Source organism: Hyperolius riggenbachi, chromosome 6, assembly GCF_040937935.1.
Source record: "Hyperolius riggenbachi isolate aHypRig1 chromosome 6, aHypRig1.pri, whole genome shotgun sequence".
NCBI classification, from domain to species: Eukaryota; Metazoa; Chordata; class Amphibia; order Anura; family Hyperoliidae; genus Hyperolius; species Hyperolius riggenbachi.
In genome coordinates this window covers 22,502,295-22,527,751 of record NC_090651.1, presented here as the reverse complement: position 1 = coordinate 22,527,751, position 25,457 = coordinate 22,502,295, and the positions used below count along the sequence as shown (strand labels likewise).

The following is a 25,457-nucleotide window of genomic DNA, read 5'->3' as shown; positions in this document are numbered from 1 at the left end:
CTATACTTCCTAACATTTTACTGTACTTCCGGACACATCACTATTCTTCCCAACACCTCTCTATACTTCCAAACACCTCACTATACTTCCCAACACTTCCCAACACCTCACTATACTTCCCAACACCTCACTATACTTCCCAACACCTCTCTATACTTCCCAACACTTCATTATACTTCCCAACACCTCACTATACTTCACAACACCTCTCTATACTTCACAACACCTCGCTATACTTCCCAACACCTCTCTATACTTTGAAACATCTCACTATACTTCCCAACACCTCTCTATTCTTCACAACACCTCTCTATACTTCCCAACACTTTACTATACTTCCCAACACCTCTCTATACTTCCCAACACTTCACTATACTTCCCAACACCTCTCTATACTTCCCAACACCTCTCTATACTTCCCAACACCTCTCTATTCTTCCCAACACCTCACTATACTTCACAACCCCTAGCTATACTATCCAACATCTTTATATTCTTCCCAACACCTCGCTATACTTCCCAACACCTCTCTATTATTTCCAACACTTCACTATAATTCTTAACACTTTACTGTACTTCCCGTCACCTCACTATACTTCACAACACTTACGGTTCACATTAGCGTTTTTTCTCTTGTTAATACATCCCAACACCTCTCTATACTTCACAATACCTCTCTATACTAACCAACACCTCATTATACTTTCCAACACCTCTCTATTCTTCCCAACACTTCATTATACTTTCTAACACTTTACTGTACTTCCCAACACCTCACTATACTTCCCAACACCTCTCTATACTTCCCAACACCTAGCTATACTAACCAACACCTCTCTATACTAACCGACACCTCTCTATAGTAACCAACACCTCTCTATACTAACCAACACCTCTCTATACTTCCCAACACCTCTCTATACTAATCAACACCTCTCTATAGTAACCAACACCTCTCTATACTAACCAACACCTCTCTATACTAACCAACACCTCTCTATACTTCCCAACACCTCTCTATACTTCCCAACACCTCTCTATACTTCCCAACACCTCTCTATACTAACCAACACCTCTCTATACTTCCCAACACCTCTCTATACTAACCAACACGTCTCTATACTAACCAACACCTTTCTATATTTCCCAATACCTCTCTATTCTTCCCAACACTTCACTATACTTCCTAACACTTTACTGTACTTCCGGACACATCACCATTCTTCTCAACACCTCACTATACTTCCCAGCAGTGCTGGGCCGAAATTACGCATTAGCGTAATTACGCATCGCAATTCACTACAAATGCACCGTAAGCGTTACGTGTAAGGTTACGGTATTACGCGTAATTAATTACGCGTAGACCGTGGGGTTACGTCTTACGCGTAACAAATTACGCGTAAGACAGTAAACTCCCATTGAAATTACACAGTCTGCCGTAATCGCGTAATATTACGCTCCCGTATAATATAAAAAAGCCGCCGACTTTAAGGGTTAATAGCAAAGCCCCCTTAAGTGCTAAGAGTCTCAAATTTGGAGAATATATTAAGGAGATCAGAAGGAATAAGAGGAAATTTTTTTTTTCAAAAAGACCTTATAGTTTTTGAGAAAATCGATGTTAAAGTTTCAAAGGAAAAATATATACATTTAAAAACCCGCCGACTTTAACGGTTAATAGCAAAGCCTGCTTAAAATTTAGGAACACCAAATTCACAGGGTATATTAAGGGGATCAGTGGGAATAAGAGGAAAAATTTTTTTTTCAAAAAGACCTTATAGTTTTTGAGAAAATCAACTTTGTTACTTTGTAACACCACCGCACCCAACGTCACTCGCCGCTCACCCGCCGGCCGCCGCATACACGCTAGTCCCCGCCGGCTCCCGCCGTCCATTCCGCCCACACCTGTCACCCATATACATGCTGGCACCCATGGGTGCCAGCATGTATATAGGTGACATGTGGGAGAGGCGGGGAGGGCAGCGAGAGCCGGCGGGGACTTAGCGTCCCTTCACCCGACAGAGCTCTGAGCTATATTAGCTCAGAGCTCTCGAAAGCATCTTTGTATTTGGGCTCCAAGGAGCCCCATTGGTCCTTAGCAGACCAATGGGGTTCCTTCTGATTTGAAGGAACCCCATTGGTCTGCTAAGGACCAATGGGGCTCCTTGGAGCCCAAATACAAAGATGCTTTCGAGAGCTCTGAGCTAATATAGCTCAGAGCTCTGTCGGGTGAAGGGACGCTAAGTCCCCGCCGGCTCTCGCTGCCCTCCCCGCCTCTCCCACATGTCACCTATATACATGCCAGCATGTATATGGGTGACAGGTGTGGGCGGAGTGGACGGCGGGAGCCGGCGGGGACTAGCGTGTATGCGGCGGCCGGCGGGTGAGCGGCGAGTGACGTCGGGTGCGGTGGTGTTACAAAGTAACAAAGTTGTTACATTGTAATAACTTTGTTACATTGTAACTGATTAGTATATTTCCGAGGATATTGCGTGGGAACTGGCTTTTAAAGGGACAGGTAAGTATTAATGGTTAATTAAGAATATTAAAGGACTTTTTTCGTGGTTATGTTTTTTGTTCAATTAAAATACTTTTTCTATGTGTTTGTGTGTTTATTTACTTTTAACTCTTAAAGGAAATGGGTAAGGGGTACAAGTACCTCTATACTCATTTCTCCTGGGAGGGGGGTGGGCATCTGGGGGACCCCTTTTTAAAGGGGACTCCCAGATGCCACCATGAACCCCTCCCCAGGAAATCGCGGCCTCCACCTCCACCGCCCATCGGAGGTGGAGAAGAGCCCCTTGTCCTTGGATTGGACAAGGGCTCGGAGAGGGAGGGGAAAGCTTGGCTGCCCCTCCCCTTCCGAGACCCCCTAATCCATGGACCATGCGGGCTGGTATAGTCAGGGTGCGGAGCCCCACGCGGCCGGTGCTCTGCATTCTGGCTATCCCAGTCTGCATGGGGGACAAGGGGTTAAAGAGGTCTGGGAGGGGGGACCCCACGTCGTTTTTTTTTTATATTTCCCACACTCAGAACGAAGTAAGTAAAACTCTTCCCACTTGGGGGAATCTATGAAAATAAAACACTATTGTTACCTGTGCAAAAAAAACTGACATTTTCCGCATTTAAAAGACATTTTCGCCCTTGAAACTTAAAAATCGATTTTCTCAAAAACTATAAGGTCTTTTTGAAAAAAAATAAATTCCCTCTTATTCCCACTGATCCCCTTAATATACCCTGTGAATTTGGTGTTCCTAAATTTTAAGCAGGCTTTGCTATTAACCGTTAAATTCGGCGGGTTTTTAAATGTATATATTTTTCCTTTGAAACTTTAACAACGATTTTCTCAAAAACTATAAGGTCTTTTTGAAAAAAAAAATTTTCCTCTTATTCCTTCTGATCTCCTTAATATATTCTCCAAATTTGAGGCTCTTAGCACTTAAGGGGGCTTTGCTATTAACCCTTAAAGTCGGCGGCTACCTAACATTGATCCATGCGTCAACTTTTCCGCTTGGCAGCATGACCTTACGCATTAATTGCTAGTAGGATTTTACGCGTAAGCCTATAACGTAATAACCTGAATTACGGTATACTTACGCGTAATTGCGTAAGTGCTATGCGTAATTACAGACATGTACCGAAATTGAATGTCTATGCCGTAAGCGTAATTTCGTAACGCGTAATAGCGTAAAATTACGCGTAATGATCCGTAAGCGTAGCTTTCTCCATTACGACCAGCACTGCTTCCCAACACCTAGCTATACTAACCAACACCTCTCTATACTAACCAACACCTCTCTATACTTCCCAACACCTCTCTATACTTCCCAATACCTCTCTATTCTTCCCAACACTTCACTATATTTCCTAACACTTTACTGTACTTCCGGACACATCACCATTCTTCCCAACACCTCACTATACTTCCCAACACCTCACTTTACTTCCCAACACCTCACTATACTTCCCAACACCTCACTATACTTCCCAACACCTCTCTATACTTCCCAACACCTCTCTATTCTTCCCAACACCTCACTATACTTCCCAACGCCTCACTATACTTACCAACACCTCACAATACTTCCTAACACTTTATTGTACTTCCGGACACATCACCACTAGTCTTCCCAACACCTCACTATACTTCCCAACACCTCACTATACTTCCCAACACCTCTCTATACTTCCCAACACCTCTCTATTCTTCCCAACACCTCTCTATTCTTCCCAACACCTCACTATACTTTCCAACACCTTACTATACTTCCCAACACCTCACTATACTTCCTAACACTTTACTGTACTTCCGGACACATCACTATTCTTCCCAACACCTCTCTATACTTCCCAACACCTCTCTATACTTCCCAACACCTCACTATACTTCCCAACACCTCACTATACTTCCCAACACCTCACTATACTTCCCAACACCTCTCTATACTTCCCAACACTTCATTATACTTCCCAACACCTCACTATACTTCACAACACCTCTCTATACTTCCCAACACCTCGCTATACTTCCCAACACCTCTCTATACTTCCCAACATCTAACTATACTTCCCAACACCTCTCTATTCTTCACAACACCTCTCTATACTGCCCAACACTTTACTATACTTCCCAACACCTCTCTATACTTCCCAACACTTCACTATACTTCCCAACACCTCTCTATACTTCCCAACACCTCTCTATACTTCCCAACACCTCACTATACTTCCCAACACCTCACTATACTTCCCAACACCTCTCTATACTTCCCAACACTTCATTATACTTCCCAACACCTCACTATACTTCACAACACCTCTCTATACTTCACAACACCTCGCTATACTTCCCAACACCTCTCTATACTTCCCAGCATCTCACTATACTTCCCAACACCTCTCTATTCTTCACAACACCTCTCTATACTTCCCAACACTTTACTATACTTCCCAACACCTCTCTATACTTCCCAACACTTCACTATACTTCCCAACACCTCTCTATACTTCCCAACACCTCTCTATACTTCCCAACACCTCTCTATACTTCCCAACACCTCACTATACTTCCCAACGCCTTACTATACTTCCCAACACCTCACTATACTTCCCAACACCTCTCTATTCTTCCCAACACCTCACTATACTTCACAACCCCTAGCTATACTATCCAACATCTCTATATTCTTCCCAACACCTCGCTATACTTCCCAACACCTCTCTATTATTTCCAACACTTCGATTTAATTCTTAACACTTTACTGTACTTCCCGTCACCTCACTATACTTCACAACACTTACAGTTCACATTAGCGTTTTTTTGCGGAGCCGGTTGTATTGATCTGGCCTTCAGGATCAGGAAAATCTGTTTGTTTTTACGGCCAGTGTGCTGTAAACTGTCAGTTTTCTATTTGTTACTATGTAGCTGCAAAACATTCCGTTTCCATTCCGTTGAGCAAAACGGTCCGGAAAATTGGGTCCTGCAGCATTTTTTTGTCCGTTCAGCGGAACGGACCACGGAACCGTACAGCCGGTTCCGTTGGCAAATGCAGATGTGAACCGGGCCTTTTTAGCTATACTAACCAACACCTCACTATGCTGACCAACATCTCTCTATACTTTCCGACATCTCTCTATACTTCCCAACTCCTCACTATACACCCAAGACCTACTATATAAGACCTCGCTTTAGGTGTCCTTTAAAAAATGTAAACTGTGAGAAATTACAAAAGATGATGGCGCCCATTACAGATAGGCTTCTGCACTGCTATCTTTACCTACAAAACAATGTAATTCACAACCTCCAGTACCTTCATCGGCAGCGGAGTGAAGAGCTGGGAGAGAGGAGAGACTTCACAGTTTCATAAATCGTGTGAAATCACAAACCGCAATAAAAGTGGGAAAAAGACTCAATTCTGGCTTTTCATTTTTTGGGGGGGGGGGGGGGGGATTTTTGGCCTAGGCTGTTTAGCTATGCCGAAAGTCTCCTCCCAGAGTATTCTGGGAGACCAGGTGTTATTTTTGTTGTGAACAAACATTCCGCAGAGATGCACCTGACAGGACTAAAGAGGTTGCCGCCTGTGACAAATTTCAGAATGTAAATTAGGGTGAGGAAAAAAATTACAATGAGCAAACACTGGCTAAATCATTTATAAATGAATATTGTAAAAAAATAAAAAAATAAGCAACTTTGCTCATTAAGTTATGTTCAGAAAAGTTCCTCTTTAAATTTGCATACAAAAAAACATTATTTGCCTTTTATTGACCATCAATGAAAGGGGTGGGGCCCACACAGAATGGTGTAACTCGCCTAAGCCGCCGCCTCTCACTGATACGTGCCACGCCACTCTCCATCTTCCCTACACTTCTGCCTTTACAGGGGAAGTTCCGATATGATGTCAGATCCTGTTTCAATTATGAATCACCAACGTTTTACACAGCTGTGTATAATAAATAACAGGGAGTGCAATCTGCAATGCGGCAGTGGGCTCAGGCCCCAATACTTGCATATAAGCATTGTGACAGTGCCTTTAGTGCTCTCCACCAGTAGCCTGAAGTCAGATACACACGCAGGCAGGCAGAGCTGGAACAAGGTCCTCCAGCACCCAAGGCTTAGATACCAAAGTGCGCCCCCCCATCCCAGCTGTCACACACTGATTGCTGTTAGAGTGAGAGGCGCCCCAGGGCCCCCAACCCGCCTCACCCCACCTTAACACCTTAATCTCTTGTTATCTGGTTTGCAGTCACTGCCATGTAGCCCCTTTTCTTATTTCTCTCTTGTTCAAACACAACAGGGGAGTGATAGCTGAGTGAGTAGTGCGCCCCCTCCTACACTGCGCCCTGAGGCTGAAGCCTCTCTTGCCTCTGCCTTGGCCCGGCCCTGCAGGCAAGGATTCCTACCCAATCCCTCAGGCAACCGTTCCGGGCCAAGGCTGTACAGCAGTGTCACTATCTGTCGCTATGTTCTGTTGCTATGGGTGGGCCCAATGGTGGCGGCGGACCATGGAGTTGGCAGGCGAGGGGGAGATCAATGCCTTCGACTAGTGCTCAGTCTAGTCAGTCTGCTGACTCATTCATGGGAGAGGAGTTGTCAGGGGCTGCTGTACCCCCACTAGATTTTCTGCCTTGGTGCAACCCTTGCCTGAAAACTGTCATGCGTGTGTACAAAGCTTAACCCTCCCCAATCCTCTTCTGGTTCCTGTTGCCGAATTTGACCTCCCCCTTAAAGTTAACCCCTTCTTGATCCCTAACCCTAACCTTCACTCACTACACCCCTCACCCCCACGCAATCTCCCTTCGTAATAATACCTAACCCCTCCCACACCTAAACCCCCTTTCTGGTGCCTAAACCTAAACTTCATCCACCCTCAACATTAACTTATTTCTGACATCTAACAGTAACTGTCCACCCCCTCCTAGAACTTCTATCCCTTCTCTCAACCTACACCCCTTTCTGATGTCTAACCCCCTTCCCAACCTAAACCACTTCCTGATGCCTAGCCCTAACCTTTACCTGCAACATTAACTTATTCATGACACTTAGCCTTAAAGAGACTCCGTAACAAAAATTGCATCCTGTTTTTTATCATCCTACAAGTTCCAAAAGCTATTCTAATGTGTTCTGGCTTACTGCAGCACTTTCTGCTATCACAGTCTCTGTAATAAATCAATGTATCTTTCCCCTGTGAGACTTGTCAGCCTGTGTCTGGAAGGCTGCCAAGTTCTTCAGTGTTGTGGTTCTGTGATGCATCTCCCCCCTCCAGGCCCCTCTCTGCACACTGCCTGTATGTTATTTAGATTAGAGCAGCTTCTCTCTTCTCTCTTATCTTTTACAAGCTGGATAAATCGTCCTCTGAGCTGGCTGGGCTTTCACATACTGAGGAAATTCAGACAAGGGCAAAGCTGTTTGCAGGAAAAAAAGAGCAGCCTGAAACTTCAGTGCATGAGAGATGCAGGGGGAAAGAAGCACACAATGATCTCTTGAGATTCAAAAGGAAAGCTGTATACAGCCTGCTTGTGTATGGATGTATTTTCTATGTGTGGACATACTGTACATCAACCTACTTCCTGTTTTGGTGGCCATTTTGTTTGTTTATAAACAAACTTTTTAAAACCGTTTTAACCACTTTTAATGCGGCGGGGAGCGGCGAAATTGTGACAGAGGGTAATAGGAGATGTCCCTTAACGCGCTGGTATGTTTACTTTTGTGCGATTTTAACAATACAGATTCTCTTTAAGTGCACCCCCTACCCCCCTTCCTGAATGGAAACCCCCTACCTGATACCCAACCCCCAACATGAATGCCTTCCTGTTACCTAACCGTAACTTCCATTAAATAGTGGAAGCACTGCACCAGACAAACTCCTTAAAGCAAGCCTGAAGCTACAAAAAAACATAATATAATGGATTGTATGTGTAGTACAGATAATGGATGGAACATAAGTAGCAAAGAAAAGTCTCATATTTTTTATTTTCAGTTATAGATCTTTATTTTTAACATTGTATCATTCTGTCATATTTGCAGTTTACAAATCACGCTCTGTATTTTAAGCTATAAAACAGAGCAGAGCTAATGACCCTTATAACTTTCCTGCAGTAAAGCCTTATCTCAAGCTGCCCCTTACTGTTCCTTGTTTGTGCCTCAGAAACCAGGACTGTATTGGACCCAGTGGGTCTATAGCTTAGAGAAGCTCTCTTCATAGATGACAACTAAAGTTTTTTTTAACTCTTCTTATACTGGAAAACAATATGATACCCTTTGCTAATAAGTTTGTAGCTGTACTACACATACAATTCATTATATCATAAGTTTATGTTTACTTCAGGTTTGCTTAAAAATCTTTATTACTTATTTTTGTATTTTTTTTTTCTAAAAAAAAGATCTGTCTGACCTTTCTTTGCTCTTACCATATAGTGAAAGACGTACAGCTTATTTGCTGCTTGCAGACCCGGAGTCCAAGGGGAGAGGGAGAGGGAAGCTGGACGGCCAATCCCTGAGCACTAAGCAAAGCACTGAAAACTTCACATTTATCTCAGGAGCTTTTCCTGCCCCAGCCCTGCTGACCTGTGACATGCAGCGCAGGAACACCAGCCACGTGTAGGAGCAAAAAATTCACACATCTCCATATATTTCTGCCAGTTGGAAGCACTGGACTTCCACACAGCATATTTCTCTCGCAGAGAAAGGCCATAGATTTAGAAAAGTGTAATATGCCTGACATTTCCTTTCCTTCAGGGATTCTGGAAATATGATATAAATTTCTCCCATGATTTAGCAGAAAACCCAGCGCTACCTGACCCTAAATTATATGTCTTTGGGGTCTATGGTAAAACAAATTTATAGGCAAAGAAATGCCTTCAAAGGTCCCTGTTCTAAATTAGTGCTAATAATTAATTAATTAGCGCATCACATACCTAAAGCTGTTCTTAAAGTGAAATTACACTCTTACTAAAAGCATGATGTATTAGGGTGACACCGATGCTTTTGTAATTTAAAGAGAAACCACGACCAAGAATTGAACTTCATCCCAATCAGTAGCTGATACCCCCTTTCCCATGAGACATCTTTTCCTTTTCACAAACTGATCATCAGGGGGCTCTGTATGGCTGATATTGTGGAGAAACCCCTCCCACAGGAAACTGTGAGGACCATGGTCCTGGCAGTTTCCTGTCTGTGAACCTCGTTGCATTGTGGAACATAGCTGTTTACAGCTGTTTCCAACTGTCAAAAAAGCAAGTAGCAGCTACTTCCAGTGACATCACCTGCCAGCAGTAAAAATGTCACCATGTGATAATTGTCAGAATGTAAATCAGAGAGAGGGAAGCTTTTACAATGGGCAAACACTAAATCATTTATACATACTTATTGTACAAATGAAGCACTTTTTTATAACATTATTTTCACTGGAGTTCCTCTTTAATTTCCTAAACCTACTGTAAACCTTAGCTTCTAGAAAAGTTGTATTGTTTTTTTATTCTGGAAACTGTACCCTGTTTTGCATTCGTTTTCAGTACAGCCCAGTTAAAGTGAAACAAGCACCACTTTTTTAACACCTAGGGCATCTGAATAGCATATTAAATATGCATACCAACAATGTGGCTCATTAATAAAAAAGACTTCAATTGTATCTCTTATTTTTACATTTAAAAGTTTATCAGAGGGTTTTATTACCCTTCTTCCTAGGCCTTCCCGACTGCAGAAGTTCCAGGCGTAAAGGACTGATGTAATTGCTTTATTGCACACATTAGTAGAAAGCAAACAAAAGCTTTCATCAGCGGGGGAAGGGTTAGAACACAGTGCTACAAAGAGTCTAGAGAAGTCACAGATGCTATCTTCACACTTTACCTTGGATAAATAATGGGCAGCTAGAATGAGGGGGATATGTTAGCTCCATTAGCTATTAGAAATCGGGAAAAAAAAGTGGTGCTTGGTTCCCTTTAAGGTAGTCATACACGGCAAGATGGCCACCTGACATACCCACTCTTATCATGTTTATTTGCACCACACTGTGTACCAGATACTCATACACTACATTTCCCCCTTGTTTCAGGGCTATACAGCCTATCCTGCAATAACCACAGCATGGCAAGTCCAGCGGGGATGTCTGCAGCCCCGTCCCGATGTCCCGATATGGAGGCCCCGCCTACCTGTCTGCTGTCCGCCTCAGACGGTGCTCACGAGAGGTAGGTGCTCACCCAATCAGGATTACCTTATGTGTGTGAAAACATTCATGGTTCCACGAGACTCGAAATCCTCATCTACATGGTACAATTTATTTACTTATAACATAGATCTAATAAGAAATTGCATCGTGTGTAGACGTCCAAATTGATTCAGATCAATTTTGTGATAGGTTTTGCTTTGATAAGTACCCAAAATCTATTGCAAAATCGAACGCAATCCGATTGGACCGGTAATAACGTATAATTATGTACGTAATTCATGAGAGACATAAAAGCGATAAAACAAAGAAAATTTGTACTGAATATACTCAAGTATAAGTCTGGAAATTTAGGTCTGATTCACTTCATAAAAGTATAGGGGTCGGCTTATACGCGAGTCACGGACAACACTGAGCACACTGAGTAATGTGTGTACTAATAGTAACTTTCCCATTTGCAGCAATTTACCCAGTGGTGATACTTTGAGGAAAGGAAATACCAAGACAACACAGGTGTGACAGTCCTGGCCACAACAATTAACAAGGAAAGGGGCAGTGGGGGAAATACTGGGCTGCATAAAAGGGAGTGAATAATTGTAGCACTTGGGGGTCTGGAGGAGGTATTGGCTGCACTTAAGGGACAGGAGAGGTTAATGGCTGCAACACTGTATGCAGTGTAGTCATTAATCCCTCCTGAGCCCCAAGTGCAGCCATTAACTTTGCTGGGTAGGCTAATACTTGAGTCAATACAAATTCCAGCTTAAGAGGGTTGAATATTGGAGTCGACTTATACACGAGGTTGACTTGTATTCGAATATATGCGGTAATTAAAAACCTTCCCCTGGTGGATACTTACCTCAGGAGGGGGAAGCCTCTTGATCCTAATGAGGCTTCCCCTGTCCTCCTCCGTCCCTCTATTCAAGTGCTGGCAGCCCCAAACACCGGTAAGGGAAATATTTACCTACCGAGATCCAGTGCAGGCGCAGTTGTGGCTTTTCAATTGGGCTCAGGTTGAAATAGTAGAGCCCAATTGGCAGTGGTGTAGCTAAGGAACTATGGGCCCTGGTGCAAGCTTTACATTGGGCCCCCCAAGCACTCTATGCATAACAATTGATACAGCACACCAAAACCTGCCAAGGACAACTACTGTGTCTGAGGTGCAAGAAGGGGATGGGGAACAGTTTGTTAATGGTCACTACTATTCAAAGCATCTATACACGCTATTATTACCAGCCCTGGACCAATAAAGAGCTAATACTAGGGTTCAAGGAGGACCCCTTGGAGCCCAAGGGCCCTGGTGAGGTCACAACCTTTGCACCCCCTATTGCTAAGCCACTTCCGATTGGGTCTGCTCAATTGCGCAGGTGCTGGCCAATCGTGCCTGCGTAGCAGAGCGGACCTGATCGGAAAGCCGATACTGCACCTGCGCTGAAGCCAGGAAAGGTAAATATTGCAGGTGCTACTGCACTTGCGCCACAGCCAACATCCTTGTGTTGGAACCGAGGGACAGAAGAAAATGGGAAAGGCCACATTAGGATCCAGAGGCTCCTCCCTCTGGAGGTAAGTGTCCCGAGAAGGGAAGGGGGGGATCTTGGGAGTTGTTACAGACTACCTTCATAACTCGACTTGTAAGATGTTTATGTCACTTGTATATCTTTTTCTGGAGTTCAGCTTTAACAAGTAAACTCATGTAGATCATGCCAAAAGCAGTGGCCTTCCCAGTCCAGCAGATCTGGACTTTTTGAGTGAAATGATTTAGTGATTTACTTGCAAAATGTAGAGGCAGGATGTGACAGCATCAGGACGCTGTTTACTCTTGGGTGGCGGTGGGGGTAGGGGGGCTTAGAGTCGCTGAGAGGGGTTGGTGTGACAGGCCCGCGGACCTGATGATTGACGCTGGATCGGCACAGCTGGACCCGTCCACTGATTGCTGTCTGAGGAGTTTGTAGCTCTCAGGAAACCTGCGGCCCACAGCCCTCACATCCCTTCTCAAAGCCTTTCTTCATGGAGGTTATTAACATTCTATTCATGGATCTGAAAGACATTATTTATTACCTACTAAATTCATCGTTAACTCGCTAAAAAAAAAAGTGTCACCAGTTCATATATTAATTAAAGCACTGAAAGGTTTCCTAGTAGCTGGAGAATTAGACAATGTCTGCGGCTCGCTTGATTGGCCGCCAGTTTATTTACCCTGCCGCAAAAATTGTTTTTGCACGCAGAATTTGTGACCGTCGAGCACAAAAATAATGAAGTGGATTCTTTATTTATTATTTGGGCCCCTATTTATACATCACTGATGTATTACGCAGCACTTGGAATTCATACATTTTTAATGAGACGTAATTGTCAACATTTTTAAAATGCCTTAAGAGAACCTGTCTCACCAGGTAATCAAGTCTCTTAGAAATTATAAATAATAATTAACCACTTGACCACTGATGGAGTTTTCCCCTTTAGGACAAGAGCAATTTTCACCCTTCAGCTCTCCTCCCTTTATTTCGCCAATAACTTTATCACTACTTATCACCAGGGCCGCCATCAGAATTTTCTGGGCCCCATACTTGGAAAACCTACAGGGCCCCCCTCACGCCAAATAACAATCTGATAGGTAGATTGTTTGGGGGCAGAGGGCAGAGCTACGGTATGTGGGGTAGAGTCAAAGCAACTTGCCTGTTGGCCATAACACCCTCCACCCTGCATTGATGCGTGTTCACCAATTACGCAGCAGGGAAGAGGGAGATGACCACACAACTCCTGTTATGCCACGGTAGAATTGCTAACAGAGGCTCAAGTGGCACTGCCACTGTTTGGACCCCAGTCCCTTCCTGGGCCCCATACTACTGTCCCTCTTGTCCCCCCTCTGATGGCTGCCCTGCTTATCACAACGAAATGATCTATATCTTGGTTTTTTTCGCCACCAATTAGGCTTTCTTTAGGGGGTACGTTGTGCTAGAATGATTTTATTCTAAATGCATTTTAATAGGAATAATAAGAAAAACATTGAAAAAATTCATATAGTTTTAAAATAAAACGTTCTACTGTGAATACAACCCACACATTTTATTTGCCCATTTGTCCCAGTTATTGCAACATTTAATATAGTTCCCTAGTACAATATATGGCGCCAATATTTTATTTGGAAATAAAGGTGCATTTTTTCAGTTTTGTGACCATCACTAATTACAAGCCCATAAATAAAAAAAATAACAGTAATATACCCTTTTGACATACATATTAAAATAAGTTCAGTCCCCAAGATAACATTTTATGTATTTTTTTAATTGCCATTTGAGTGTGGGAGGGGAGGGAAGGAGTTATTTTTAATTGTAAGTGTGGGTCTTTTTAATAAAATAAATGTATGTAGATGTAATTTTACTATTTGGCCGCAATATGTCCTTGCACATTGTTTCCTATTAGCATACTATAAGTACGCAAATAGGAAGTAATGCGTGGACGTGTTACTTCCTTAGTTACAAATGATCGCAGCATCTCATTCATGCCGCTGATCATTGACACGGGGACTCAGATCAATGAATTGGAACTGTGTTTCCATTCATTGCTCTCCCCTCTAACGGGCGGCGACGAGAACCTGCGCGGGAGCACACGCAGGAGCGAGCAGCGCCCACCCGCAGCAGAAGACGAATATTAATTACACTGCACCTGCTGCAGTAAGTGGTTAAGGGACCACTATTACTTTTCTCCTTGATGCTATTGCTTCAGTCCATCTCCTTATGGGGGGTTCTCAGTATTTTGCTTTATTCTTTAGAAATGCACTCCCTCGAAAGGCTCTATGCAAGGATGTCAGCCAACTTCCCTACTTGCACACACTACATTCTGGCAGTTGGAGTAAGCAACTGCCGTCCGGCGTGTGCTTTTGAAAATAAAGAAAACCCTGAGACTCCCGTATGAGGAAATGGAGTAGTCCAAAGCCTGACTGATTTTTCAGACTTTTACAATCTATTGTAAGTGACAGCAACATAGGAAAAAAATAATATACAAATATACATACATATACATGCATTTTAAATTTTACAATTTTTTTTTGCGATAGTGGTCCTGTAAAGTGAAGCCTCTGACCTGTACAGCAGTAGGGAGTGTGATTTACGAACATACCGGAAAGATGCACGCGTCAGAAACAGACCCACGCTCATTTACTAGCCACAAACCAGCAAGATACAGATTAGATTCATATAAAAGGACATAGAAGTTAGAACAACAAAATACAGAAAAAAAAAATTCTTCTTTTGTTTGATTTTAAATAAACTTTTTTTTTATATTTCAATTAAAGTTTACATGTAACTCTTTATTATTAGAAGGAAAAATTGTCAAAATTTTTTCCCAGGCACCTTAGAGGGGCTGGGCATCTCCTATCCAGTATATTTGCATATTTTTTTAAAAATAGGATGATTAGCTGGAGATGCTTTGACAGAAGAAAGCAACATTTGGGTAGCGATGAGCATGAATTTCACATAATCGTAATTTCGTATCGTAATTTGCAATTACAATGCAAAATCATAATGCAAAATTTCGGGAAACATTGTATCGTTCAAAGACAAGATGGAGGAGCACCCAAAAATTTGAGGAATATCTGTATTCCTAAGCATGGGGTCCCAGTACCAACGGGATCCCTCAGTCACAAAATGCAGAAGAGGCTGGCACCACAAAAGTAAAACTAAAAAAATAGCTCTTTATTAGTAAGTCATTAAAATGACATACATGTCAGAAAAAGAGAGAATGGCAGTAGTGGCGACAGCCCGCTGTTTCAAGCAAGTTAAGCTTTTTCTCAAGCCACTCAGCCATGCAATGGAAACATTGTAATTAATTTTGTTTTCAAAACTAATCAGGAACTGCAATTTCACGTAATTTCGGACACTTTTGTGCCAAATTTAGTGGTTAACCACTTGAGGACCACAGTGGTGAACCCCCCTAAAGACCAAGCTGTTTGTTTCATAATTGGCTACTGCAGCTTTAAGGCCAAGCTGCAGGGCAGCACAACACAGCACACGAGTGATTTCCCCCCCCCCCCCCCCTTTTCTCCTCACCAACAGAGCTCTCTGTTGGTGGGGTCTAATCGCCCCCCTTGTGTTTATTTTTTTTTTATAAATATTTATGTTCTTGTTTTTATAATATTTTTTACTCATTGTGTGCTTATGTTTTTTTTTCCAATCCCCTCCCTCCCCCCAGCCAGCCAATCACAGCAATCGGCTTTCATAGGCTTCTGCCTATGAGAGCCGATCGCTCTCTTGCCCGCCAGGGGGACAGCCGTGTCACACGGCTGTCCCCAGTACATCGCTGCTGCTGATCGCAGCACTGTACTGTGTAAATAGACGGCGATCACGCCGTCTTACAGTCTCCCGAACGGCAATAGCCGCTCTGACACTGAAGACGGGGCAGAGCTCCACCCCCCGAGAAGGAGATGCGCGCAATCTACTTCAGTAGCTGGCTATTGGACCTGACGCCAATTGGCGTTAGGTGGTCCTGGGCCTGCCGCTGCGACCACGCCCATTGGCGTGGGGCGGTCTTCAAGTGGTTAACCACTTCCTGTGCCTATGACTTGAAAATAAGTCTCTGCACTCTTTTCCCTACAAAATCTTAGATAACACTGTTTATTTATCTCTGACCTGATAACATAGAGAAATGCACCCTGTATGTATATGGAGAGTTTAGCTTGTTTAATTCCCTCTCATTTGTGTCTAATCACAAGTTGTAATTTGATCCTCCCTTGTGTCACATGACTGTCATGGCAGAGATGGCAGAGAAGCTCATTGGGAAGCACACGTTGTAAACGGTATGTCTGCTTCCATGAATCAGGGTGCAGAGCAGAGCAGATTTATTGCAGGGTTTGTATCAGCTGTAACAAAGAAATGTTTTTCTTTAAAGGTTATTATGCTGTTGTGTATCTGTTGAGCAGAGAGAAAATTCTGAGTTCAGATCCGCTTTAAGGAGAACAGTGGGAACAAGCCAGAATGTCTGTTGTAAGTCTTGACACAGGCATGGTCACGTATACAGTCCGGGCCCAATCTTCATATACCAATTTGGTGTAATTTCGTGCTGACTTTAGCGGTAAATAGGAAAGCCCCCATATATGCTCTTGTCACCGAAATTGCAACGTGTGTTAGGAATAGTGTGAAGAAGTCAAAATACATTTTTTCAAAAAGACCTTGAAGTTTTTGAGAAAATCGACCTTAACCACTTCACCACTGAGGGGTTTTACCCCTAGAGCACCAGAGCAATTTTTACCTTTCAGGGCTCCTTCCATTCATTCATCTATAACTTTATTATTACTTATCGCAATAAAATGAACTATATCTTGTTTTTTTTGTCACCAATTAGGCTTTCTTTAGGTGGGACATTATGCCAAGAATTATTTTATTCTAAATGTGTTTTAATGGGAAAATAGGAAAAAATGTGGGAAAAATGTATTATTTTTCAATTTTCGGCCTTCATAGTTTTTAAATAATGCATGCTAATGTAATTAAAACCCATGAAATGTATTTGCCCATTTGTCCCGGTTATAAAACCGTTTAAATTATGTCCCTATCACAATGTTTGGCGCCAATATTTTATTTGGAAATAAAGGTGCATTTTTTTCAGTTCTGCGTCCATCCCTAATTACAAGCCCATAGTTTATAAAGTAACAGTGTTATACCCTCCTGACATAAATATTTAAAAAGTTCAGTCCCTAAGGTAACTATTTATGTATTTTTTTTCATTTCATTGTAATTTTTTTTTTAATTACAAAAATAAAAATAAAAAAAATTGGGGAGTGTGGGAGGTAATGAGTTAATTTTTAGTATACAAGTAATGTATATGAAAAATGCTTTAGGGTGTAGTTTTACTATTTGGCCGCAAGATAGCCACAGTAACTTTTTGTTTATGCGACCTGCAAGCGTACTGCAAGCGTACAGGAAGTACGCTTGCAGGAAGGGTTAGGAGGCTGGGAAACTGTTTTTTTTCTCACAATGATCGCTGCTTCTCGTAGAAGCAGCCGATCATTGCGGGGGGTCAGAGATCAACGAACTGAGGTTTTTCCCTTCATTGATCTCCGGGCGAGCGGGTGGCGGCGTGCACGAGCGCGGGGGCGCGTGGACGAGTGAGCGGGAGCGCGGACAGCGGCGGGAGCGGCGCCAGGTGCGGATTTCTCCGTCCCTTGGTGTTAACAGGGTGGAAAAAGGGACGGAGAAATCCGCACCGCTGGGGGTAAAGTCGTTAAATCAAAAGGGGTTTTAAAATCAGAAAAATGTAAAACAACATTTTTCCTTTGTATTTTCCAAATCCAAATTCTCAAAAACTACAAGTTCTTTTTGAAAAAATTATTATTATTTTTTTTACTTATTCCCACTTTTCTCCTTAACACAAGAGCCTGTATGGGGGCTTTGTTATTAACCTCTAAATTCGGCACAAAATTACTCCAAATTACAAATAAATTACACAAAATCAATTGAATTTCAAGAGGCTCTCTGCATTTGGCTTTTGAAATCCTTTGGCATTTTATTTGGCCTGAGGAAGTGGGCAGAGACCCACAAAACGTGTTGCCTGTGCTTATTTAAATATATATGAATCTGTCATTATTGAGGCAAGCCATCTCCCCCTTTTCCTTTTTATTTTTTTTACCTCCTGGGCACCTCTTACCCCCTTTGCAATTGATCATAATAACGTATACCATATATACGCACATATAAGCCGACCCACGTATAAACTGAGGTACCCACTTTTCCCTCAGAAACCATGGAAAGTAATTGACTCGCAAATAAGCCCCCATCCCCAGTATAGCCCCTTCCACAGTAGCCAGATGTGCCCCAGTACAAGTCATCCCCTCTCCCCATAGCCAGATGTGCCCCAAGGATGATACAGCTGTGTCACAGGACGCCACTAGATGGCGTCATAGACATAAGAAACAGTGAATGCCACACAGTAAGAATCCCCGATCATTGCACCACTGATATGTTGTTTGCACGCTCCGCTCCACAAGCCAGGGGACACAGGTAGTCTTGAGCAGCACACTCTGCACACCATGTTGTAGAGGATGGGGGACACGGACACAGCAGGGAGGCAGCTGGCAAGAGCAGGATCACTAGTGCACAATCCTTACACTCCTCTGCCAGTAACAAAACCTGCTCCACCTTCCTTTCTGCTCCACCAACTCACATATAAACTGAGGGGGTTACTTTTCAGCACATTTTTGTGCTGAAAAATAGGCTTATACGCGAGTATATGAGGTAGCAGTAATTGCGAGAATTTACATGGAATTTCATGTAATAGTAATTAGCAGATTATCTGCTACATTTGGGCAATCAGATGGTATATGTAGATCCAGACTGTATAAGTGGACAAGCATCTGTCAAGACATGAAATGGCCATCGTTCGTCCGCATAGTGGCCCTACTCCTGTCTCCTCTCCCATGTCTCTCCACATGGTGTGATGCATTGACAGCAAAGGCATTCACTCTACGTCAGGGGTGTCAAACTCTAATACAAAGTGGGCCGACATTGAACACTCGAACCTAGTCAAGGGCCAACCTCAATGTCTACTGGCCACCTTCCTCTCTTATAAAGTTCCCTGGTGTTTAATGGCCCTCCTCCAACCCCTATAGAGTTCCTTGGTATCTAGTGGTCCTCCCTTCCTTCCCTTTAAAATGTTCACTGGTGTCTATAGGCCCCCACCCTCCCCTATGTAGTTCCCTAGTGTTTAGTGCTTTCCCCTTACCTCCCCCGTATGGCTTCCCTGGTGATCTAGGGCTACACATCTAATATAGCTTCCCTGGTGGTCTAGAGTGGACTAAACATAATGCAAAGTGGGGGAACCACTAGGAGCCAAATTTAATGGCTCTGAGGGCTGGAGTTGGACATGTATGCTCTACGTCATGTTACTGGGAGTGCCCTGTACTTCGGCACAATAAACACCTCAGTTACAGAAGGAGCACGCTTGCAGGTTCTCCTTGTACACATATGTAGATTTGGGGCCTGGAGATGTGAGTGAAATTGTCCATCTGGCCTCCGTCTTGCTTCTTTTTGTAGATTGTTGTTCAAAGGGCAAAATGCAAGAAATACAGACTTGAGTTCTGTGGTTGTTTCTTCGTCATTTGATGGATATATTTGACTTGTTTTTATTCGCACAATAAGATTGTGTTGGACAGAAATGTAAGAACTAATATCCGTACTCTGAAAACCCGGCAGCAGTTTCTCATTATACACAAAGAAACAAATGCAACAAGAGGAATTCTCCAAATTTCTTCCTAAAGAATTCTTTAGTTATTCTTGAGTTGTCTTTGTTCTGTAATTACCCTCCACACAAAATTAAATCACTCATTTTTGGCTGGAGTTCTGTAAAGACATCCTGGTTATGTTAGAGGTTCTTTATCCACAATTTTACCCATTTCTGTCTTGACTGTCTGAACTCTGTACAGAACGAACTAGTTCAAGCCCAGTTTTTGGGTTCCAGTTCTGCATAGTCTTCACACTCTGCCCATGTCATAGATGTTTGAAAAAATAATTAACAATTCCCGACCAATGCTAGTCCAGGACCTTCATCATGGCCGGATTTGAGGCAAGGCCGTAAAGGCCATGGCCTAGGGCACCAGGAAGCAAGGGGCAGGCAGCAGGCTGGCACACGGTGGAGGTCCCAGACCTGAACCCAAATCCATCTCTTACAGAGTGTAATAGGTGCCAGAGCCCTAGGACAAGTATCTGCAGTCACCATGCTAATTTTGGGGTTGGTGAGTGTCAGGAACCGGCCCGCGGCACGCCTGCGTATACAGTTCCCGACTGCGGGTTTGACCAGATCAAGCGAGGAGCAGCCTTATTTAAGCTACAAACAAGGCTGTGACCCCCCCAGAACACTTCTCACTGCCACCACTAGCGGTTCGCTAGACACTTCCACTCTGCTGTCGAGTCCTCAGCGCGCACTCCGCGTTTTCGTATTCGGGTCAGCTTTGCGCTTAGGCCGAATACGGGAACGCCACGCACCCACACACACACACAGTTGCAATCTTACACTGTAGTGAAGCAAAACCACTAACAGTCATTCCGAACGATACTGTTAGACTTCTCACTCGGCTGTCGAGCGCAGAAGTGCCTCATACACACAATGCAATTACAATTTCATATGGTAGTGTTGCTCAAGCATACAAATAGGCATGAACTATACACAGTTGCACTTCAATCTCTTCTAGCCTATGAGTGTTAGTTTAGCACAGCAGAAGTCAAGCTTATTAAATAACGATTTAATATTCCATAAAAACGTGGAACAATGCAGAACTTAATATATACAAAAGATGTACAAAAACAAAGTAAAAAAGTTACAAAGATAAAAGTTACAAAAATAAGAGGTTACAAAGATACACACCAAGCAATTTGCTTACCAAAATACAGGAATCTAGATAGAAGAACCTTGGACTTTTGTGGACGGACACAATTCTGGTTAGACCAGGAATCCACTAGCTTGGGCCAGGAGACCAGCTGCCGCTACCGTCAGGAGGGGACTGATTTGAGGTAGCTGTCCCCTGGTTTTTATAATGAAATATTCGCCTCGAGGCTGTAAGCCTGTGTGGACGGGGGGGGACCTAGATTTAATTACATCCTCAGTCATAATTGGATTTCCAGAGATCTAACATCCACATACATGAAAAAGACTTCCCTAGTCCACGTTACAGGTGACAACCCCATTGTTGACAGTATTTCCTAGCTGATCAAAGATAAGGATAAAGTTTGCACCTCCACCAATAATTTAATTTCCACAGGTAGAAAATGGTATCAAAAGGACTTCACCCCTTCAATCATTTCCAGTAGGCTGTCAAATACATTTCAAACATTCAGGTGTCAGCTTCCCCCTGTCCCCAAGACTCTGGCAGGCTTGCCTTGTATAATGGGACAATGGCTGACACCAGACTCAAAAGCCATGCCGACCAGCCTATTCTTCCTCAATTGGCAGCTAATTAGCAGTAGACACAGTTTCCCCTGCTGGACAATGGGGCAGAGGTAATGGACATCTACATACAGAATTACATTAGACTTCAGTTTACTCTGGCCAGGTGACCAATTACTCCCAAGCACAATACACATCTGAGGTTTTACCCAGTAGACAGAAACAGGACAGAAATATGTTCTGTTATTATCCTTAACATTATCAGCCTCATAACTAGCGGCTATATTCCTGACAGTGAGGTCACCGGAGGATAATGTTCTAGACTAGGGGTGGATCATTCTAGATGTCAGGGTGTTTTAACGGTAGGTTATGACTAAAGTAAGGTTTTCTGGTAAGGGTAAGAGAAAGTTTTGGTGAAGATAGGATTAATAATAAGTGGGGATCCCATGCTAGTTAGTGGTCTCCCTGTTTTATCATAGTATTTGCTACAGCCCCCCCTTCTCAGTTAGAAGCTTCCTTGGCGGTTGGTGGGTGCTCTGTAATCTCCAGTAATGGTCAATGTGTCCCCTCTCTATTAAAGTGGATCTGAGATAAACTTTTACATATTTCATAATTGTGCCCCTTACATATATTTTATAGGGCATTCCTTAAGCCAAATACTTTTTTTGTTTTTTTTTGTTTTAATGCCCTAATTTCCTATAGACTAAACAAGTTGCGCCCACAGCTTCTCCAACACCTAGGCATTCTGAGTCCCATGTAGCAAGTGCTCATGGGAGCTCAGTCTGGGCAGGAGGAGGAGGTTACTAGCCAGAGATTTCAGAGGCAGAGGGGAGGAGGGAGGAGGAGAGGGGAGTGAAGTTTTCACAGGCTGATGGGTGGAGATGCAGAGTAGCTTGCCTGTGTAATGATGATAAGCAGAATATCGCTGTTCTCATTGTATCACAGGAATAAATAATCATATACTGTTGAAGCTGTTTGCAGCTAGATTTACTATCTAAAACTTTAGAGAAGATATATAGACAAGTTACTTGCTATAGTTAGTTTTTTATATCGGATCCGCTTTAAAGAGACACTGAATAGAAAAAAAAATGTATGATATAGTGATTTGTATGTATATGTAGTACTGCTGAGAAATAAAACATTAGGAGCAGAGACATACGTCTAATATTGTTTCCTGTACAGGAAGAGTTAAGAAACTCCAGTTGTTCTGGTTCTGATCTATGCAAAAAAGCCATTGAGCTCCATGACTTTGAAAGTCGCAGAGAGCTCTGTCTTCTGAAGCTTGTTATCTCAACTGTCAGTCACTGTATTGTTTTTTTCTTCAGCAGAGGACAGGTCAATAGTTCATTGGCCTGCTCTGTAAAATCATTTAGAATGCTGAGTAGTGTGTAAACTGCAAATATTAGAGAATGATGCAATGTTATAAAAAACACGATATATAGATGAAAATGAAAATATGAGAATATTTTCTTTGCTACTAATTTTCTAGTAATCATTTGTACTACACAACCAATTCATTATATCATAATTTTTTTTTCGCTTCAGTGTCTCTTTAAGTAGCTTCTTTGAGGATTAATGTGCGTTTTCTTGGTGATCAGTGGGCCCCCTCCCATGATGGGCAGTGTCAGTCATTTCACCATTTAGGGGCCCTGGTAATCAGTAAGGTCATTGCCCCCCTCATCATATTACCGATAATCGTCTATGGCAGAGGATACAGCTCCCTCATGCACTTTGTTCTAATGCTGGTGTCCATTGTTCCCTTCTGCTGCCTTCACTGCCACTTAGAAGACTGCAGTGGATCTACTCTTTAAAAAGGAACTCTAACCCAGGATTGAACATCATCCCAATCAGTAGCTGCTACCCCCTTTCCCACCAGAAATCTTTACATTTTCTCGAATAGATCATCAGGGGGCTCTGTATGGCTGATATTGTGGTGAAACCCCTCCCACAGTGTGATGTCAGGACCATGGTCCTGACAGTTTACAGTCTGTGAACCTCATTGCATTGTGGGAAATAACAGCTTCTTCCAACTGTCAAGCAAGCAGGCAGCATCTCCCTCTGTGCATAGAACTCTCAGTAACAAACATTCCGTACAGATCAACTGACAGAACTGACGATGTCACCACCAGTGATGTAAATCAGGGAGAGGAAAGATTTTACAATGGGCAAACACTGACTAAATAACCTATAAATGAATGCTGTTAAAAATAACCAGTTTTATTCATTATGTTATATTCACTGCAGTTCCTTTTTAATTGATCAGTGGGGGAGGGTTGGCAATCAGAGGAAACAGCTCTTTTATGCAGTTCATGTCTGAGAAAATCTAATCCTGAATTATTTTTTTACATTTTGGATTGCGTGGAAAACAGAAACATTTGGGGGTTTTGATTGCTGTCTGTGTCCCTATTGGAGATGTTTTCCCTCATTTCCTGTTCCTGGGACCTCGTCCGAGCTTTGTGGTTCTAAAATGAAAGCTGGTACACTGTTACTGGACAGGAAATGAAGGACAGCAAGAAAAACTACTTCAGGATTTTACCTCTTCCTTGAGCTACAAATGTTTTATTTGTTGCCTTCTCTGTTGTTCTCAGAGACATTTCCCCACTTCCTGTCTGAACAGGAAGTGATAGAAGTTCTCACAGATGGGGACACAAGACAGCAATAAGTAACTAGACACTAGGCAAAACTGAAATATTTAACTGCATTTGAGCTTTAAACCCAAGCCTAGCCAGTAAAACATGAAGGTTATTTTGTCCACTAACGATTTTTATCTTCTGTGTGTCTCGCAGGATTTCACCTCACAGTCTTCCTAGTTTTTCTGGCTCCATGAAACCAGCCGCTCCCTCCTCCATGCTGCAGAGGGAAGGGTCTCCGGGGTGCTCCCATAAATCCCCCCATGGGCAGCAGTGTCTGGTGGGGAAACCATACGGCACGTTTGCCGGCACCGCATCTCCTCATGTGCAAGGTGTGTGTCCGCCCAAGACCGGTTCTAGACTTTTTGCTGCCTAAGGGAAAACTTGTGAAGATGCGCTCTCCCCCCCCCCCCCCCCCCCTCACTCCTGCACACACTCACTGTCAGACTCCTCACACAGTACAACAAGCTGCTTTTCCCCAATGATGACCTCTTCACCTCGCTCTCCTCTCGCTGCTCCTCCTACTCTGACTGCATGCTGTTAGTGTAATCATACAGTACAAACATCCTCCCATCATACTCCCACTGTCACTGCAATACAATCCCAATCCACTACTCCACCCATCATCTTACAGTCACTGCACGGCAGTCCCAATCCACTACTCTACCCATCATCCTCCCACTGTCACTGCACTGCAGTCCAATGCTCCTCCATCATCCTGCTACTGCCATATCACTGCAGTCCCAATCCACTACTCCACCCATCATCCTCCTACTGTCACTGCACGGCAGTCCCAATCCACTACTCCACCCATCATCTTACAGTCACTGCACGACAGTCCCAATCCACTACTCCACCCATCATCCTACAGTCACTGCACTTCAGTCCCAATCCACTACTCTACCCATCATCCTCCCACTGTCACTGCACTGCAGTCCAATGCTCCTCCATCATCCTGCTACTGCCATATCACTGCAGTCCCAATTCACTACTCCACCCATCATCCTTCTACTGTCACTGCACGGCAGTCCCAATCCACTACTCCACCCATCATCCTTCTACTGTCACTGCACTGCAGTTCCAATCCACTACTCCACCCATCATCCTCCTACTGTCACAGCACTGCAGTCCCAATCCACTACTCCACCCATCATCCTACAGTCACTGCACTTCAGTCCCAATCCACTACTCCACCCATCATCCTCCTACTGTCACTTCATGTCAGTTCCAATCCACTACTCCACCCATCATCCTCCTACTGTCACAGCACTGCAGTCCCAATCCACTACTCCACCCATCATCC

At 43.3% G+C, this 25,457-nt stretch overlaps 1 protein-coding gene across 1 annotated transcript in view; it reads left to right on the top strand.

Annotated features, from left to right (window-relative positions):
• GLIS1 (GLIS family zinc finger 1) overlaps positions 1-25,457 on the top strand; it is a 169,009-nt gene that overhangs the window by 136,284 nt on the left and 7,268 nt on the right. The window contains exons 8-9 of the mRNA XM_068242414.1: positions 10,548-10,680; positions 24,311-24,486. Coding sequence (XP_068098515.1) covers positions 10,548-10,680; positions 24,311-24,486 — 309 coding nt within the window. The remainder of the gene's footprint in view (positions 1-10,547; positions 10,681-24,310; positions 24,487-25,457) is intronic.